The 20,056-nt window shown below is 34.6% G+C and overlaps 1 protein-coding gene across 6 annotated transcripts in view; it reads right to left on the minus strand.

The window, feature by feature from the left end:
- HLCS (holocarboxylase synthetase) overlaps positions 1-20,056 on the minus strand; it is a 114,723-nt gene that overhangs the window by 72,649 nt on the left and 22,018 nt on the right. For all 6 annotated transcript variants that reach the window (XM_021405270.1, XM_021405319.1, XM_021405310.1 and 3 more), the window contains one exon: positions 3,398-3,669. In XM_021405270.1, coding sequence (XP_021260945.1) covers positions 3,398-3,669 — 272 coding nt within the window. The remainder of the gene's footprint in view (positions 1-3,397; positions 3,670-20,056) is intronic.

A 20,056-nucleotide genomic window follows, 5' to 3' on the forward strand; every position in this document is an offset into this window, starting at 1 on the left:
CCTCAGGCATTCTCTGAGAAGACAGTGAAAATGGAACTGCTTCTGGAAAGGTTAAATTGGTCAGGTGGCACTGGGATAAATATATTTGAAGAAATACACAAGGCTTATGAAATTAATTTCTCTCTGACTTACAGAAAGAATAACCCTTTAAAGAAAAAAAAAAGATTCTACTTTTGGTAAGGATTTCAAATTTTAGTTTAAGAAACGAAAGTTGAAATGCTTTTAAAAGTAGTCTTATACAATTCAGTTTAACTTCTAACTTGAAAACACTGAGACAATTTTCGTTATTTAAAACTATGATATTTAAACAAATCTTTGTTTTACAATTAGACTAATGCCACTTAATTTTAGATACTTACAGGTGAATTCACACTTCGCTTGTTACCTTAGGACATATAAACGTATGCCAATGATAATAAAGAATGTATGTTAATATGCAAAATGTCAAGACATGCCATCTGGAGAGCTAATGAACAATCAAGGGATTCCAAATTAAACTGCAGAATTTTCCTTTAGAATCTTTAGGACAACACTGTCAAGTTCAATCTATTCACTTAGACTCCAGAATCAATTTTTCAAACTTTATGACAGGTCTAATAGTTTCCACCTGTTTCTCTTGCTTGACTTTTGACTGGCACGTTACCAGCCAGGGTGGAAATGTAGACAAAGACCCCTATTAGGCTCCGGCTGTTTCTCTACTGTGAGGTCACTCAGCCATTAAATTAGTTCCAGCCCACTTTCTCCTCCAATGTCTTAATTTTGGGGGGGTATGACGGTTTGGGGAAATGAAAGGGAAGAGAGTCAAAACTTGAACATTCAGTTTGTGGGAGGGATATAAGAAAATCTAAAGCCACAGAAGCTAAATGCTACATTTATATATAATTTACTAACTAAATAATTTACTAAATAAATTTTCTACTAATCCGATGGAATAAGTTCTTGAGGTGTCTGAGTCATACTTTCAGTCATCACAAACTTTGGAAAAATCTGAGATATTCCATCATAAAATACTTGCTTACTGCAATGCATGATTACATATATGTACATATACATATAATGTATAATTACAAATGACCAACAAGTAACTTTTTGTGTGTGTGCAAGCAAAGCAACTCTTTTTCCCAGTATATGTTTTCCTTTCACTTAGAACTGGCAAGCAGAAAAAAGTGACATATTACATACCCTAGCTCATCCATATTGGTTCTTATGGAAGTACATTAAAAACTGACAAATTTTTCTTCAATGAAAAATATCTAATAGATAATTGCATCAATTTCTGGCAGTTTATGCATTTATATTCTTTATGAATTCTCAAGGTATTTTGTTGAACTACAAATCACATCACAAAATTATTCTTTAATCTATGGCAATAGTATATTTACAATAGCATCAACCACAATATTTAATACAAATATTTTGAATTATTAAAACAAAAGGCTTTCTGTAAGAAATTTTATTACCCAAACTGTAATCAGAGTAGGACCATCTTCGCACCTGAGAGACAGAACTGATTTAGATCCTATCTGAAAAACAGCTACTTGAGTTGCATCATGAGCGGGAAAATCTTGAAGACTCACTTCATTACTTTTGGACTACTTATTAAGAAAGAAATCTGAGAATTGAACACTCTGCTGTGACATCACTTTAGAGATAAAGTGTTCCAGATTCACTGAAAAACAAAGACCACTTTTCTCAGCTTCCTTGCCTACTGGATGTTATAAATAAAATAACCAGAACTAGTTATATTTAGCTTGTGATATCGAAATAAATTCACAAATTCTCAACAGTATGCTTCATCTTACTGAGAGGTGTAGATACTGGTACTGAGAACCACCAAAACCAACTGTCAGTGATTAAAGGTGTTGACATTTTAAATTATCGCTCCTACTGTTTCTTCCCAGTAAGTCCTCTTTCAATCCAATGGGTTTGAATGAAAAGAAGTGAATACTACAAATGTTTCAAGTAAAAAGCCCTTTTTCCTTTTTGGGCTACACTGAAAAAGCAAGTCTGTCTACGTACAAAAGCTCTGGTATAATCAGCTGCAGGACAAGGATGTAGATTTGGGAGAAGGGTGGTGGCAAAATTGGACAGCAACACTTTTTAACGTATGAACATATGTACATACGCACGTACACAAAATAGCTTGGCTTTGAAAAAATTTGTATTTGACTCCTACTGTCTCTAAATTGCAATGTTTTAGTACAAATTATCTACAAACTATAAATGCTTAATTTCAGATATTTTTTAGTTATCAGAACAGTGACAACTGTATACTGACAACCTGATTTACTGCAATACTCTTCTAACACATGCTCATTCACAGATTTTGTGTATATATATTTTAAAACAAATCAGCTTCATTACTTGCAAGAACTCATATTCTGTAACTTATCAGCCTTAAAATTTAGGCTCTAGCTGAGAAGCAAAGCCACTATTGCTAGTTGACTAATCAGTTACAATAACATTCAAGACAATTTAACCGATGATGTTGATAAAAAAATCCCGATCAAAATTACTGAGGTTATTTTCAACAGTAAAATTCACCTGCAATTTCTGTAGGTGAATGAACACTGATACTCAAAAGTGGCTATCGAGAAGAGTTATGGGCGCAGGTAGAAACATACAGAAAAATCGGTTCTGAAAAGCAATGACTTCTCGAAGACAGTTTGATCCATTAGACTAATTCATGTTCTGAAACATAACAGTATATTCTTCGTACATAGGCTCCAATCACAGATTTAGTAACTGTGATTTTCATACCACTTAATCCCATTCAAAACTCTAACAAACTACTTTCTCAAAGGTATCTCACAACTCATTCACAAGGGTCATCTACGTGATGATGAAAAAAATGTCTACCATAACCCTAAATGATATTTACAAAAGTAAACAAACAAAACACCAAGCACCAAATAACATTTTAGTGGAATATTGAGCAAAATGATATTAAATAGAATGAGAGAAACAGTAATGTTAAAACTATTGCCCCAATCAATTTGGTATTACTTTTGTTAAATAACTAGCGTAGAAAATAACTTGTACTGGAAAATGTATGTAATCTCCTAGATATGGATATTTAATGCCTTAAACATTACTATGATAGTTTTAATGATTTTCAAGAGAAGTAACAAGTCAATCAGCAAGTAAAATTTGTCACACTCAAGTCTTCCCAACCTTTACAGCTTAGCTTTCTATACACTATCAATTAATATTCTGTGAACACAAAATTCTCTTTTTTATGTCCTATCTCAAGTACAATCAGGTTCTTTGACTTTGGGTATCTTGTAGGTGAGAAATACAACAAAAGAGAAAAATTGTTCTTTCTGAAAACTGTGTTACTATAATTGCACATTCAGACCAGAAAGCCTACTCAAGATGGTCTGGATCACTGTCTTACCCATCAAGAAGATTCATTGTTGTGGTGGTAACTTCAGTAAAGAAAAGAATCTTTCCAAGTTTCTTTGTTTGCAGATTCTGTTGATATGTCTCCAGGCTGAAATGTTCTGATGAGAAGCTTCCCATCTTCGTGATGACTGACATGAGAGATGGAGTTATCCCCATTTTCGATTCACAAGATGAAACAAATTTAAGAGACACTTTGCTGGATTCTATTAATCCTTCAACATTTACATTTTCCTCAAGCCATTTCAAAAATGCAAGATGAATTTCCTGTGGGCAAGGGAAATAAAATAAGATCTACAAATATGGACCAGAGTACAGGAAGACATAAACATTCTGCTGAGAACATTCATATTCAAGTAATTGCCTTCTATTTCAAAATAGGATAAATTAACTCTATTTCCTCTTTGAAGATCAGCTTCTGTCACCTGTCCTACTCTGGCCTGTCCTGACCAGTTGGTACACTCTTCCTAAACTTGAGATCATGCTCGTTTGCAGGTTGAGGCTTAATCTTTCTTTGTAACAGAGGTTGCAATGGTTCTGCTAGATACTGAATCATGGAGTGCATACATTCTTTTGTATTACGCACGTTTTTCATCATGCCAAGTTTCGTTGCTGCAAGCCTTTCAACTCACCGCTATGACAAGATGTGAAGGATAAAGCAGCAGCTTAGAAAATAGTTTACTGATTTATCAGCGGAATACTTACTGAAAGAATTCATACTTTCAACTTAACAGAATCTTCACAACTATTACCTTACACCAATGTGGGTGTTAAGCAGCCAGCTAAAGCAGAAGCATGTAACACAACAAAGCACACAACAAAGAAAACTTTATACCAACGTACAAAACAGAGTTGTAAGTACGCTTGCTCCCTTGTTACAGCCAATGGCACGGGTAGAAGACATTTCTTTGCAAAGTATTTTAAATGTGAAGTATAAATTTATGGTACATACATATAATTTTATATACACACCAAAACATTTATTTCTCCTTTATTTTAGGTTATTTAGAAATACATTTTACTGAGTGTGAAATGAAGGAATGAACTAGTGTGATTATTATCTGTCTGGTGATACCCTGAAACAACTGTTAGGCATTAATAGAACTCTTTCTGGAGATACCTAATATGATTTTAGGAGATTTGGTATGAAAAGTTTACCTTTTCTACAGAAACTATGAGTTAACAGTCCACAAAAACAGATGCTGTGATTTCTTTTTGCAAAGTATATAGCTTACATTTTGAAGAGCTCTGCTTTTCCTAGAGACAATGTAGTCTATTTCCCACATGTACACTTTCTCAAATAAAAACTTAAACTTTATTAGATGAAAGCTAATTAAAAAAAAACAACAATAAAATTGAGCTAATAGTAGAAAATGATAAGCTAATAAACAATCTGTTGAATGTAAACCAGGAAACTAAGTAAAAGCTATTTACTCACCCTGTAAGGCTATCGATACTTAATGTGGTGTATATATAACATTGTGGGGCAGAAATATAGGGAACATAAACGGATACTGAAATGCATGGACAAACGATTCCTCAGAATACTAAAAGATGAGCACAGCAATCAAAATTGGACCTGGGGACACTATTCTGAAATGTGGCCCTAATAACTGTATTCTCACTTTCAGAAACAGATAAACGAAAACCACAAAAAGAAAGTGTATTCCATTCTACCAAAAGTAATGTATTAGTGATTCTCATCTTCAAGTTTTCTAAGAAGACAAATTGATTTTTAATCTAAAAACTTCTCTTAGATGCATAGTTTCTAAACAATTATGTGCCTCTCCTTGTCTTTATGGCAATATCTGGGAACCTCAGCGCTGTGGGTTTCCTATGCTAGTACTGAAGCCTAGTGCTCTTGCTCTTGAAAATGATGTCCCTGAGCTCCAGTTCCACTCTTTAAGACCTACAAACTGCAATTAAAAGCGAGCTTCCTATAAATAGTTATCTATCCAAGGAATTACTCCAATTTTCCAAATCCCACTGTTATATCTTAAAAAGGAATGAGAAAAGTGGTCCTGTTTCTAACACCTTCCTAGGGATTTTCCATCCTCAGAAACTACACTTTCTCAAGTTTCACATGGACACTGCTTCTGGTGTGGCATTTTTGGAAGGAGAATGTCAGCAGACTCACTGTTTTGCAATCCTGTAGTAAGGATAACTAAGCATAACATGAAGAAATGAACATTCCTTTTCTAAATGCAATCAAGCACTAGCTAATAAGACAAGACTAAGAGTAGCTCTAGCTACATTTTAGTTACAGATAAACTACCTCTCATTTCTCCACTTTCTAAAGTTCCATTTGAACTCTTTACATTTAACTTTGATAAAATACGCTTTAAATGTTTTCACTTTTTTTTTTACATCATACATCATGATGTAGCGTTGAAGTTTTTATGAACACTTCTTTGAATTGATCTGCATGAACCACTTGTATCTTCACTCAGCATAATATCATAGGCTTGGCAAACTGCTGCTAAATTCTTTACACACTGTCCTTCTTGTTTTACACACACAGTAACTTACTAGCTGCAACTGATATTTGGAAAATAATGTAGCTTTAATTTTTGTGAGGGAGCATAAGGAAACTGTGCTCCATCTGACAGTGTGTTTTCCTGCTGCTTTCAGAACACAGAATTCCATTTAGCGTGATTTGTCTGAATGCAATTGCTAGGCACAAAATCAGAATTTAAACTCACGTAAGGATGGATTTACAGACTTACAGAAACAGACAGTAAGTTAAAAAGTAAAGGTGCTTAAAGTGCTGCTACATTCCAAGCAAACAATAGAAGTGTTTGATACTACGCATCAGAAAGTCCCCTGTACTTTTGCCAAAACATAGTTTCAGAAAAGACTGAAATAGCATGAATTCATGTGTGATGCTACATTATTACAAATAAGCCACACAATTCCTAACGTTTATCCTCTTGAGCATATTCTTTCAAGTGATCTTTCCTCCCACACTTCTTGATTTCATCTTCTTGCTTCTAATGCATACTTGAATCATTTAAGATGTTACATTCATTTAATTATGAAGAAAATTTTTCCCATAATGTATACTTGCCTACTGAGTTGATCAAAAATATGAACATGGATACTACATAATCAAAAACAGTATTTTTAGAATTTTCTAAAACAAACAAAAAAAAAACAAAAAACATTTTTACATTTTTAGCAAGAAAACTTTCAAGTCCTGTCCAAACCCACACTAGAAAAAATAATTTTCATCATAAGAAATTCCTTCATATAGTCAGTTACAGAAACATGGATGCTTAACCAATGTTTTGGTCCCCAGTATTAAACTGGCACACAGAGAAACACATTTTTATGTAATGAAATAAACATATACAAGGAGCCAGGGCTAACCTTTGTCTCAGCTCCATTGGAAAAAAACATAATCACATCAGAACCAGAACTGCGCAATTTGTTGCAAAGCTCGGGATTCAGCTTTGAATTCAAAACGTGGAACCTAACACCATTTACGGGCTGCAGGCAGAAAGCAAACCTATTCCCAGCTGTGTACACCGTTCTGCAGCAACCTCTGGTGGCCATTTAAAAGTAAGTGTTGGTTCCAAGCACTGCCTGGCCCTACGTACCTCTGGGACCAGATCAGGTGTACCAAGCAAGGCACTCAACCGAGACACAAGGTAAGGGAACAACCAAAATCCTGGCCACTGCTTACTCTGAACTGCAGCTCATTATCAAAATCCTAAAATGAATAGATACAAATTTTCTATGAGTATGCAAGAAAAAAAACCTGTAGCTGTCACGTATCCAGACACTCACAGTATCCACAGCTACACACAGATACAATCACGCTAAAATTAATACTACGCAAATTATCAGTAATGTACTTCATAAATACAGCAACTACATGTTTTAGGGCGACATAAATACATTTAAAATTGTTATTCATCATTACCGCATCATTTTTGGCAGGGAGAATAAAAGTCAAGACAAGTTTAATTTCCTATGTCTGAAACTGTTCTCTTTTCAAATCAGTTTGATATGTTCATTCTTTAAATGAAAGATACTGGCATTTTCCTTCTTAACGAAGAATGAAATTTGACATCTCAGCTGAATGACTGGATGGCAAGAGCCTAAATCAGCTTTTCACAGTTAGAGTCAACTATGAACTTTACATTTACAACAAGAAAAATTTTCTAGTCATATTTCAAATGACAAAAGCACAATATGTTTTCGATGCATTGTAAAAAGCAATTATTAAAAGCAGAAAAGCACTAGCCTAACAGGAACCACTCACCACGTCTCACTAACAAGTTTTTCCCACACACTCCAAAGTGAAACCTGAATTCCATAGGACAGGGACATGGAAAGAAGCAGCATTTTACAGTGGTGACAGCCCCACTGACCTGGTACTGAGGGACAAACGTACGAACAAGCTGAGTTTCGACAGTCAGACTGAAAATGTCATGAAATGAAAAGTTGTTCTGAAGCAAGCAGGGAAATATAGCGGATGGCAATTCACAAAATCTACAGAAATAAAGAGTTAAGCCACGGGATGCTATGTATGCTCCTCCAGCAGCACAGAATTTCACTGGGGTTGCTGTATCAAGGGTTGGAGGTCTGGCACTGTAAGCTGTTCAACTAAAGTATAAGGGGAAATGGCAACATTAAGAAGGAAGAGTAAAAGCTATATTTTGCTAATCATTTAACATCTGCTTCCTATGATTTTAAGAGTTTGGTCAGGTGTGTGAACAAACTGCTATACAACAGTATACTTTTGCTGTATAAAAATCTTTTTTTGTAATCATTAGCCTCCCTCTCTCCTAATGTTTACTTAGCAGTTGAGACTGAACAAAAAGGAGAAAAGAGGCAGACATCAGATTAAAAAAAAAAAAAAAGAACAGCTGCACATGCACCCTTCTCTGTTGTAGTATAAAATAGAAAATTATAGCTCCTGATGGAGATGATTTTATTTGCACCTGGGCTATATCAGCCGATGAGACTTATACACAAAGCACATAAACTTTCAATTAAAGTGGTTAAAAATAATCCCAATTCTGAGGTTTTATTCATATATTCTATTTATATGTTTTATTCTATGCATTTTCTTATATATATATTAATATATATGTACATAGGCAGACACATACATGCATCATCTCCCCCGCACACACGGGGCATTTTTGGGAGTCGCTCTTTTCAACCAAACTTTGTGACAATAAATCTTAAATTCTGTATCAATGGAATTCCTTGTTGAAACAAAGCTTCAGTCACAGCCTAAATTCATTTGGTTTTTATTAAAAACATGAAGGCGAAACTGAATGAAAGCTAAAAATAAAACGCCATAAAATGAACAAACTATACATCAGTTAGCGCTCTGCTTTCTTGGGCGGAAAAATCAGACAAATTTAACCAGTGATGCTCTACCAGTGACACAATATTGTGACTCCAGCACAATCAACTATTTTAGCTGTTGTGTGTTGTGTTTAGAATAGCCAAGTTTTCACTTTCTAGAGTGGAAACAATCAACTTCAGAAACGTTCTGAAGTTAAAGCTTCACCTGGGACTTTTAACTTTTTCTCCTTCCTCTTCATAAAATCTAATAATTTCCAGTGATCTGCCTCTATTTTTTCTTTAACGTACTTTTGAAAATTTTGCAGTTGATGCGCTGATTGATGAATTATTAATTGACGTATTTGATTAAATCACATAAGCTTATATGTTTATTAACTCCAAGGAAATTAATACTGCATGGACATAAAGCGCCAATCTTTCAGAGGAGAACATGAATAGCTCATTTTGAGCATAAGTAACTTAATGGGCATAACACCTTCATATGGCTAACCTGCTGTTTTTCTGAATTGGCTGTTTCAAATGAATGAAATGAAGCATTACTTGCTTCAGATATGATCTTAAATACATACACGTTTCATATGAGTTCTTCTAAAATAACACTGAAGGAAAAGAACACGTTTTCATAAAGTGCACAGCATTTGGAATCTGATTTCCAATTTAGAATATAAACACACACATATATACACAAAAAGTATATCTTCCTTGTATTACACAGCTCTGCTTAACAGGCGTACAAGTTTAAAGGTGTTAAACTGGTGTTAAACTAGCCACTGGAGAGCTTCCATAGCATCTCTAGAATCCAATAGAAACAAACTGAAGTCCAACGTGGTAGTAAGCAGTAGGCTGGCGCCAGTGAAAAGCACACCTACAGTGGCAACCTCAGCCCAGAATGCCAGCAACTTAGGAGGCCAGCAGAAGGAAAAGTCAGTTATTAGCACAAGAGGGCAAGGTTTTGGCAGATATTTCTGACTAATGAGGCACAAAAAAAAATGCTCTTCTGATGTTGGCTATGTTTTTACTTCCTGTAATAATGGCTTAAGTTGAGATCTGAAGCAGACGACAGTTTCGTAATGCAACCATAAACCCATGTTAAAATCATGTTTGTACTTTGTTGATACAGAAAAATGTTAAAAATAAATATACTGAATTGCACCAAAAAAAATCTACTGTATACATATTGTCGATGCAGAATGTGATATATATAATATCTTTATTGCTTTCATACTCCAGTATGTACATATTGCCTTTTATTGAAGTTTTGTAAGACATTTAATGGATACTAAATTTAATATCACATCCTTCTACTAGAAGGTATTATTTTATCTTTATCTCTATTTAGGGAAAGAATGACTAAAGAAAAGAAATAACTTCCAGATAGCTCAGATGGGGAAAGAAAAAGATAATATCTTAGTGATTACAGCCTAGACAGAGGAACCGAAAGATGACCAAGAACAGGCCTGCTGTAAACTCTCACAAAGATGGGAGAAGGAGCACTCTTCCCTCCCAGCAGCACCGGCAATTAAACTGTAGCAAACATCTTCCACTTGTTCACCAGGACTCGGGAAAGCTGTAAACAGCAGATCTGTGTTTGTGTGCCAAAGCCAGTCTGTCTCTCTCACTCTCTCCCCAATCAGACAATTAGGCTATGATATTTCATTAGACTGTCAGATGTCATTAATACTTAATAAATGTCACTAAACTACATGTCAACACTTGGCGTCTTGAATAGCTGCTCTTTCACATTTAAGTAAGTTTGAGTTTGATGATAGATTTTGTAATAGCAGAAACAAAAAGAATAAACAGAACCGCAAAGCGCAAAGGGTATTTAGAATACAAACATTCAAAATCTGATTTGAAATATATAAAGAACTCAATTGAATCAATTTTCAGAAACTACATGTAAAACATTTCTCCTAATACTAACTGCTTATAATTCACTACAAAGTTCAGTCCTCGTTCAAGAGAACAGATAAAAATGGAACAAGCTGGAGAGTTTCCGTCCACCACCACATAGGCTGATTTTAATCCATCTCCACATTACTTATAACATTTTCATTTGTTTAGCATTTTTAAATAGGAAAGGATATTTTACAATGGGGTCGATAATCTAGGCCAAATCAGGGGAGAATCTGTGCAACTTAGTCTCTCCAGTAGGCAAGAGGGCCATTCATTTTGCAGTTCCATGGTTAGTTCATAATATAAAATTTTAGAGAGGAGAGAAATCCCCAGTTCCCCACTTCCTCCTTCCCCCATCCCCAAATAACTTCATAAAGATTTTATTGTAGTGCCAAGGTGCCTTCTCATTTCATGTTCTCATGAACTTCTGTAGTTACTTGAATGATATTGCAGTGCATTATCAGGATCCTACTTAACTAGGAAATGTGTTTCAGTTTATTAGTAATCTTTCTATATTTCCTAAATCCAGATACTGTGTAAAACATGAGTCCGTCATGCAAAATTTGGAAGGGCATTTAGAAAGATGGTAGGGATTGGTAACTTTGCAATTCACAACCAACTGGATTTTTAGGAGTTTCTAGTTACTGGGGTAGTTAGTTTACTTCGCTATATACTTTGAAGAGGTGCAGAAGAAGCTCATCACAGCTAAACCAAACAAAATAAGAACCCTCCTCTTTTCCACTCTTCACTGCATTTCTAAAAGCAATTATTACTTTGTAAAAGGAATACAGTTACACAGTATATCACCTCAGCAGCATGAGGAGTAGAAGCCCTCAGGTACCCGAGCGTGGAACACCTAGTCCAAGACAGAGGAAGACTGAACAAAATGCTTTGAGTTGTGCAAGATTTGTAAGGAACACTTTTTTTAATCACAGTTGTATTGCTTTGAACAAGAACTCTTTTTGATTTTGACCCAATTCTTAGTCTACATGTTTGACAACTGCTCATAAAACTGTGCCTACATTTGAATCTAAATCAAAATTTAGTCTTAAAGATCGCTACACGTAGACAGAACATTAATTTGCTCAATGTGCAGCAGTAAATACTAAGAACAGGCTGCAGGTCTAGGTCAGAAGTCACCAACTAACGAAAAACATATCAGATGTTACCTTCCGTATAGAAAAGGACACTACTGTTAAAGCTAGAAATAAGATAATAAGGAATCAACATTTCAAGTTTTCTACATCAGCATTTCTGGTTTTTAACACAGTGATACTCCTAGGTGTTAAGCTGCGAGAAGGCATATACTACCATTCATGGACACAAAACAAATAATGAAACAAGACAATCACAACATTTCTATAGTGCTAGAAGTATACAAAGTATACAAAAAAAGTAATTAAAATTTACAAAGAAATTATGGAACAATTTATTAGAGATACAAAAAAAAGAGAGAATCCATGTTATCCTCAGGAGAAAACATTTATCTCATTTTCTCAGTTTTGATACCAAAGTACTACCCTTTGTGGTCCTACACTAAGTAACAGCTTTCATAGCTGCAAGAGAATACTGGCTATAAAAGGCTGGTTGCACTACCCTCAACAAAACTGAAACAGCAGGGAAACTAGGAGGACAGCAGCACAACACTGTAAGGTGCACCCTGGCTTTTGCTTTTCTTGCTCAGCTGCAACAGAACAGTCTGGAAGCAATCTCCTCAGCAGCTGCTCTCATCAACAAACTGTTTATTGTAAGAAAGTGGCTGGGTCAAAGGGTAAACGTTATCCAGAACTGAATGTGTATCTTAAAACAGGAAAAACAACAACAAAAACAAAAAGGTATGGATGGCTTCAGCAAAACCTGAAGCCATCCATATACATGAGAAAAGCACGTGACATGTGAAAGGAAATGCCATTCCATTCTGAAAAGGCTAAAAGCCTACTTAATCTAAAATTCCTTAATTTGATGAAGCAGTATTTTATCATGTTGAACTAGCTTACTCTGGCTTGTGCTGATTATGAGACCTGTTGAAGGCTTCCAATAAAAACTGAAGTTACTTAAAACTCAGTTTGTGTTCTAAAGTTAAAATATTTTCAAATATTTTTATTAAAACTTTCATTAACATTTCTTAACATGGAATGATAACTTAGCTCAGTATCCATATGCAACAGCAACAATAAGACTAGTATTCTAGTATATTACAAATGCAACATCAACATTTTATGTGCCTAACTTGGAAATAATAATTAAAAAAAAATATTTAGGCTCAGTATCAGTTTTACCAAAAAAAATCTAAATTTTATGATACAGGTAGCAAAGAAAGATGACATACTGAACTCCTTAAGTACTAAATCCTTTGCCTAACACTTGCCAAATCAGTTTCAAATCTTATTAGAAAACTTTTGAATGCAATAGCACATATTTGGATGTTAAAATCTCCTATAGAATTCACAATTCTGTCCAAAATCACTAGAGAATTGAACTTAACCATGTTTTAAGCCAGCAAAATTGTAATAGCATGCTATCATTGTACTACATTTAAACACACACACGCACCAAAAAAAAGAGAAACAAAGAATGTAGGCATCAAAAGACCCTCAAATCTTTCATAACTTGCTAACATCCATAATTAAGTTTTAAAGATCATTTTCTTAAGATACAAGAAATTACAGTGCAAATCTCATTTAGTAGTACTTAGCTGTTTAATCTCAGAAATTAAACTGCGTATGACCATGTATGCAATGTGAACTGCTTTCAGAATATAATATAGTAATTGGGGGTCATTTGCTGCAACATTCCATAAAGCTGACTTTGAGGGTAGAGGATCAATAAGAACAAGGTCTACCTTTGACATAACATCACTACATAACACTTCACAAAAACAAGTACCGCAATGAAAGGTCTGATAAATCAGAGGACTAGTAGGTGTTGATTTATCTTACCAGAAAAAAGGCATGATAAATTATGTTTTGCCCATTTAATTCTTTGTGACACCTACTTCATAACAGAACTGTTTTGGATTTTTTATTTTTTTTTTTAAGAACAGTGTGTAGTATGTTGAGTGTAAGTACAACCAGGCTAAAAATAAGTACAGAGAAACCATGCAGAAGTGAAAAGACACTCCATTTTGGCACTAAAATCTGAGCATTATGCATAATAGCCTAAAGTCGTATTTTGTTCTGTTTTTAAAATAGGATCAAAGTCACATTTAGGAGAATAAATTACAGTATAACCCTAAATGTTACATGCATTTATTTTAAATTGCTCTCAAAAGTATTCTGTATAGACTAGAAAAAATACAGAAGAATTTTGTTCTCAGCTAATAGGGCAATAAATTAGATGCAATATATTCAGCTGGTAAAACTGGCTCTGTTAAACAGCTATCACATAATAGTATTTTTATTTGGTACCAGAACTTTTTTTTTTCTAACTGAGGATGCAATTGTTTGCTGAAAATCTTGGAATCAGTAGTAGAATGAGTTAAGTAAATAAAACTTAAGAAAATATTTTTTCTTAGCACTGATAATACACCATTCCTAGTTTAAGGTTTTCCATTGGGTTTTCTCTGCCTTTTAGCAGATTTATGTATGTAAAATGTGAGTGAAGCTAGTGTTCATGAATATGAAATGGTGGCTTAGGAGCCAAAGATTCTCTTCTGAGCACTGCAAATATGCATTAGACCTGAATGACAAACTTTCTGCTGCATCTAGGTTTTGCCTCTCCTTAAAAGTAAATCCTAATTCTGTAAAACTGCGGGAGGGGGCTGAGTGAGAGAAACGTTTATTAAGCATTGGGGTGAGACCAAAACACATTTTCACATGTACCACAACTCAAAGAGATTGCAATACAGTTACATCTCTGAAGTTGTAGAGCTAATGTTCAATTCGTATTATACATTTTACAACTCTTTCTAGAACTTATTTGGGTTGGCATAACAGTTTATAAATAAACAAATGAATAAAATAGGATAAAAGAAGCATCCTAGAAAAATAGATTTTCTTGGGAATTATATGCTATAATGGCATGAATATGCAAGGTATGTTATTTATAGTAAACATATTCTAAAGAGAGAAAAACAGCATTAAAATAACAAGTACTGAATTTCATTGCAACTACAATATCCTTCCTAATCCAAAAAAAAACATTAGCATGACAGCATGGGATTATTTAAAACAATAATAACAACAGTAATAATAGTAATAAACCAATGTTCTTTATTTAGTGAAGTCTAGCAAAAAGAAGGTACACTTCATGCTTTACAAATACATCACATATAGCAGTAAAAAAATTAGGTGAGTGAAGAAAGTCTCAATAACACTCAACTTATTAATTAATACATTCTTCTTACAAAACGCAGAAGAAAATACAGTATTCATGCATATGTACTACAATGCTTAGCTGTAAAAGTGGTTAACACCAACTGCTTTTACATGCAGATTTGTTGGTTTGTGTTTTGTTTTTTGATGTTTTTAAACATCCAGCAATTCTTCTTTCCCTATCACAGCCCTATTTCATGTCTAATGCTCATGGTCTTCTGCTAGGATCGAAACCTTGTTCAGAAGAAAAGAAGTAACTTTTTTTTCCCCTCAGAGGAAAAACAACAAAGTAGTAACCAAGCACACAGCCCACCTTCTTGTAACTATAAGGTTTGTGATACTCAGGTACCATCTGGAACTAGCTTTGGAATCAAGCCCACTAGACAGCAGCCATCTGAAAGCATTCCTGCAAATATTAGAGGTAAATTGGAAAGAAAAGGAAAAAAACAACAAAATGCAATTTGTCACTTAAAGGTGTACTTATATCACACTAAGCACTCACAGGGATAAGGATGAACATTTATGACGACAAATCCTTTAGCCACTCCAGGACTGAGCTCACTTTAATCAAGTCATGCACACAACTAGCTCTGCTCCAACTGACCAAACTGACATACAGAAGTTACCATATTGTAGACAATGCAGTGCAAATCAGAACTCATGACTGAAATACGGGGTCTTTTTTAACTCATGACTTGGGAAACACGGCACTCAAAGAAGCAAACAACAGACTCAAGAAAGAGGCAGTGTAAGAGAAATGATCAACAGAAACAAATACAAGCATTTAGGACCATTTACGACAATGGCATATTATTTACTCTGAAGGACTTTTGATTCCCTTGACTTGTCTCTGAGGATAACCATCTGTTTCTGTGCTTATGAATATTTATATTCTATCACTGTTAAAACAGTTGAGAGAAGACACAATCTGTCAAATAAAACTTTGTGAAGTAAAATTCATAAACAGAAATTACAACATTCCATGTAGAATACATCTTAAGGAGACCACTGTTAACACAACGTAATCACAATGCACAGAAACAGGCTCTTGCCTTAGGACTCCACTGAATAGCACACCTGAAAAAGAATTCATTTTCCAGACTTTCCCTGTTAAATCGCGGTATTAAACCAGGTAAGGAAATGCCATCAAAGGAGGGTGGGGGAACAGGGGAGTGGAGACAATAAACAAAAAACAACCTTCTGGTCAAATTTGGTAAACTTATTTAAGTAGTAAATGCTTGCTGTGTATGGGCTATAATACACCCTATTGGAAAGGTTAGTGACTGCAGTGCAGTAGTGAGGTTAAACATTCTGACAATGTGTGAAAGCTTTTACATGGAGTAACAATACAGGTTAATGTGATTTTTCATTCTGGCTGAGCAGCCTGTGAATGAAAGACGATTCCAGCAGCCAAGCTACATGGCTGTATCGAGCCTTCCAGACATGCTGCCTGACCATGAAAAGCGGTAAAGCTGAAATTCAGAGCTCTGTAATAGTACTAAAAAGAAAAAAGAGTCGTAGAGAAACGAAGACAAAAAACTATGACGTCCTACCCGGACTATACTTCTAAAATCAAGAACCTTGACAGAATGAAGTAAAAGCTTTAAAACACTACAAAATAGCCCTGCGCATATCTACTCCAAAGATGAACTTCTAACTGACTAAATATGAACCTGTGTTGAAGACTCCTGATTAAGATTCCCAAATCAGATGGTTAACAAATCAGATTAAAGTAAAAAGTTTCAGGAATGACCTGGAATAATAAAATGAAAAATAAATAAATAAACTTTCAGAACAGTTCCATGAAAGCTAATGAACTCAAGCTACAGAGAAAGTCTGTACGCTCAGTCTGTGACATCTAATGATTAATTTATCCTTGGTTAAATAGAGACAATTTGGGTCTCTGTTCCTTGAACCAAACAGACAGTGAAACAAGAGACTGAGTAAAGTGATTATTGTTTAATAGTTTAAAGTCTGATGTGTACTTTCAGTTTGTCTAGCTAATGTTATTGCTCAAATCAGGAATGTGACAGTCACTGCGAAAGTAACACCCTACCAGTAAATTAAAATATGCTCCAAAGGCAGTGAGACTTCTCTGAGTACATGGAGACATTTTTTTGTATGGAGCAATAAGGATAGCAATAATTATTGTAAGGTTTATTGCAGCTCACAAGTGTCTAACTTGTTACAGCTGGACTGCTAAATGGTGAGGAGAGCATCATTAGCCAGAATGGATCATATAAGAGAGAAAAAGCTAGAAAATATTTAGAGAAAATTGAAGTCCACTCCCAACTCCAAAAGGAAATGCTTGCAACAGAGATAACAAAAGCATATCCTTACTGTTGCTAGCTATTTCATCCATACCATTTGATGGAAATACCGAACTAAATATTGTTGCTTCCCAGATGCCACATATGGCTAACACAGATAGAAGGAAAATCTTCCCATAATTACAAAAGCTGATGAACTTCTCCTTCAAATGCAAAAATAACTAATGACTTTGAAGAAAGGGGCAGCTTTCGTATTATTTGAGCTGCTGCTGCTCAAATAATACAAATGCAAGGACAAAGCAGTAGTCAGATCCTCTTTAAACCCATACATTTTCTCCAACAGTGGGCAGCATCAGACACACGAGAAAAGAATACGGAGAGCAAAAGGTAATAACATTCTCTTCTACCAATCCACATAATAAGGAATTTTTGAGTCAAAGAGGTTGCGCATCTCAAGTCCAATGATTTATTCTCACATGAAAGACAAAGCATCTTTCATCACCAGCTCAGAGTATTTCTGATATCAAATATACTCCTTTAAAACAAGTATTCTAAAGACAAAGCTTAAAATGTTTTCAGATATTCCTATCAAAACCCAGCTAACTCAAGCAAGCAGCATGAATATTTACACTAACTTGCAGCACATACTGCTTATGTTAACTTTGGGAAATTGCCCCTCTCAATATTAAGTGAAAAAAAAATAAGTATTTGCTTTAAGCTACTGTAATAGAATATATTAGCGATGAAAAAGCAAATAATAAATCAACATCTAAAATGCAGTAAAAAAAAAATAACGGAAAACTAATTAGATAACTTCCCCCTCTGCAGCTGCTGTTCCTGTCAGGTAGGCTATGGTGTATGACCTAATTGTAATACTAACACTTCAGTTTTGGAAAGAAAAAAATATCTATCTTCCAGATCAGAAAAAAAGCATGGATAATTGCTTATTTCATGTAATGAGTCATAATGTCAAAACATGCCGTATGTAATTTTTTGTTTAAATCTTGAAGATTATGAACCTAAAACCAACTGTTTTTCCTTCTGAAACAAAAGAATTTCAGAAGTATCGTTTTTTGGTTGATTTTGACTACATAAAAAAGCTGAGACATAATCCCACAAAATAGTTTCCTCTACGTCTTAAAATTAAGAGGATCTTACAATGTTTTCCAATTACTAAAAGCTGGTTTTGTACATTAGGAGGAGAGCATCTAAGTACAGTTATTTAAAATGGAAGAGATGGCAGTATGTTTTCTCTGACCAAATAATGTTCTTCCTTTCAAATAATTTTTATGATTAGCTTAACCTATCTTTTTCCACTGAAAACATTGCCTACTTTATCCACTGAAAGGTAACTAACAAAGAAATTGGTTTTTTTTAGATATCACATCTATTTTTTTAGATGTGACATCTAAAAAAATATCATGACAAAGCAGGAAAAAGGAAACATACGCATACTACTCAGTAATATACTCGATATCCCAATATCTAACTTCACACTTTGGTTCTTTGCAAATAAAAATCACCTTATCTTTATCTAGCCTCTCTGAAACAGTTAGAACATGATATTCACTTTATAGAAACTCATTTACCGAAAGGAATAAAAATCTAGATATTTTGTCTGGCTAATGTTTTGAGATCTGCAGGTCTCAGAGATTTTGTGTACCCATTTCTGAAGTCTTAAGATATAAAGTGATTTGTTGTTCTGCCTTCAAATCTTAATTCTTGCCAAGTAAAAAACTGTAAAAATTATCACCTTAAATTGCAGTAGAGATTCTTATCCTTGTTAAAACAAGTGGGAGCAAACTGTACTAGCTTCTTAATATTGATCCTGCTAAGGCAGGGCTTTGAATTACACATGTAGCCAATTTTTACAAATTGAGAAGGTATTTTACAATATTTTCTCAACTATTATTCAAAATATTCCTGAAGCAAGTTCAATACAATTTGCCATGCAACGGGTAAGCAACACACATTAGAAAAGGAAAACGATTCTCTAAAAAGCTGTAAAAATCAACTGTTGACCTGTACCTTACATCCATGAAATGATCAGCCCAGAAGTAGCACAGATTTGATAACCAGTATTTTTTAGACATGCATTATAACCAGCAGCTGTAGGGAATGCTAGAATATGCAGCAATAAAAGTTGTTTTCTATGTGGTTAAGACTTGCCCCTTACCTCTGCCTCTTCAGCTGTTGCCCCATTCCCCTCCTCCCACGCAGTATTTGTTTTCTCTTTCATCCAATATCAAAGAAGACCAACTAGCTCTTCCTCTTGAGGTTTTTCTCTCTCAAAAAAGTTCTTATCCTCATCAGTCAAGAAGCACGCTCCAATTTAAACACTAGATGAAAAACTCCCATCTCCACTTTCCTCAGGCCAGTGCCATTTTCATAATCTCTACTATATCATCCATCATTTATAAAGGGTTAAAGAAAGAGGACTTAATTTCTGAAACCTGAAGTTGCCAGTATGGCTACTACAATAAGATGTAATCATATACAGACTTAGCACCACACTTAGGTACAGAACTTCAGCAGCACCGTTGATTCTTTGGTATATAGGGATATGCTGGCACAGATTAAAAAAACATGCTCTGCTCTGTATAACCTAACTGTAAGAATACAGGTTTGCTTGATAGATTTGACCACGCAGCATCTTTAAAGGGAATAATTTTATGGGCAAAAGTAAAATAAATTACTGAGAGAATAAAATTTATTCTCTTTCTTTTTAACGTGACTTAATTTCTTCAAATTATTGTGAAACCTTGCTTCATTACTTGTGTAAATCCTCTGTAATTAATGTCACCACTACAACTGTCAAGTAATTGAGTAAAATGATTTACAAATTTGGAA

Source organism: Numida meleagris, chromosome 1 (assembly GCF_002078875.1).
Source record: "Numida meleagris isolate 19003 breed g44 Domestic line chromosome 1, NumMel1.0, whole genome shotgun sequence".
Classification (NCBI taxonomy): domain Eukaryota; kingdom Metazoa; phylum Chordata; class Aves; order Galliformes; family Numididae; genus Numida; species Numida meleagris.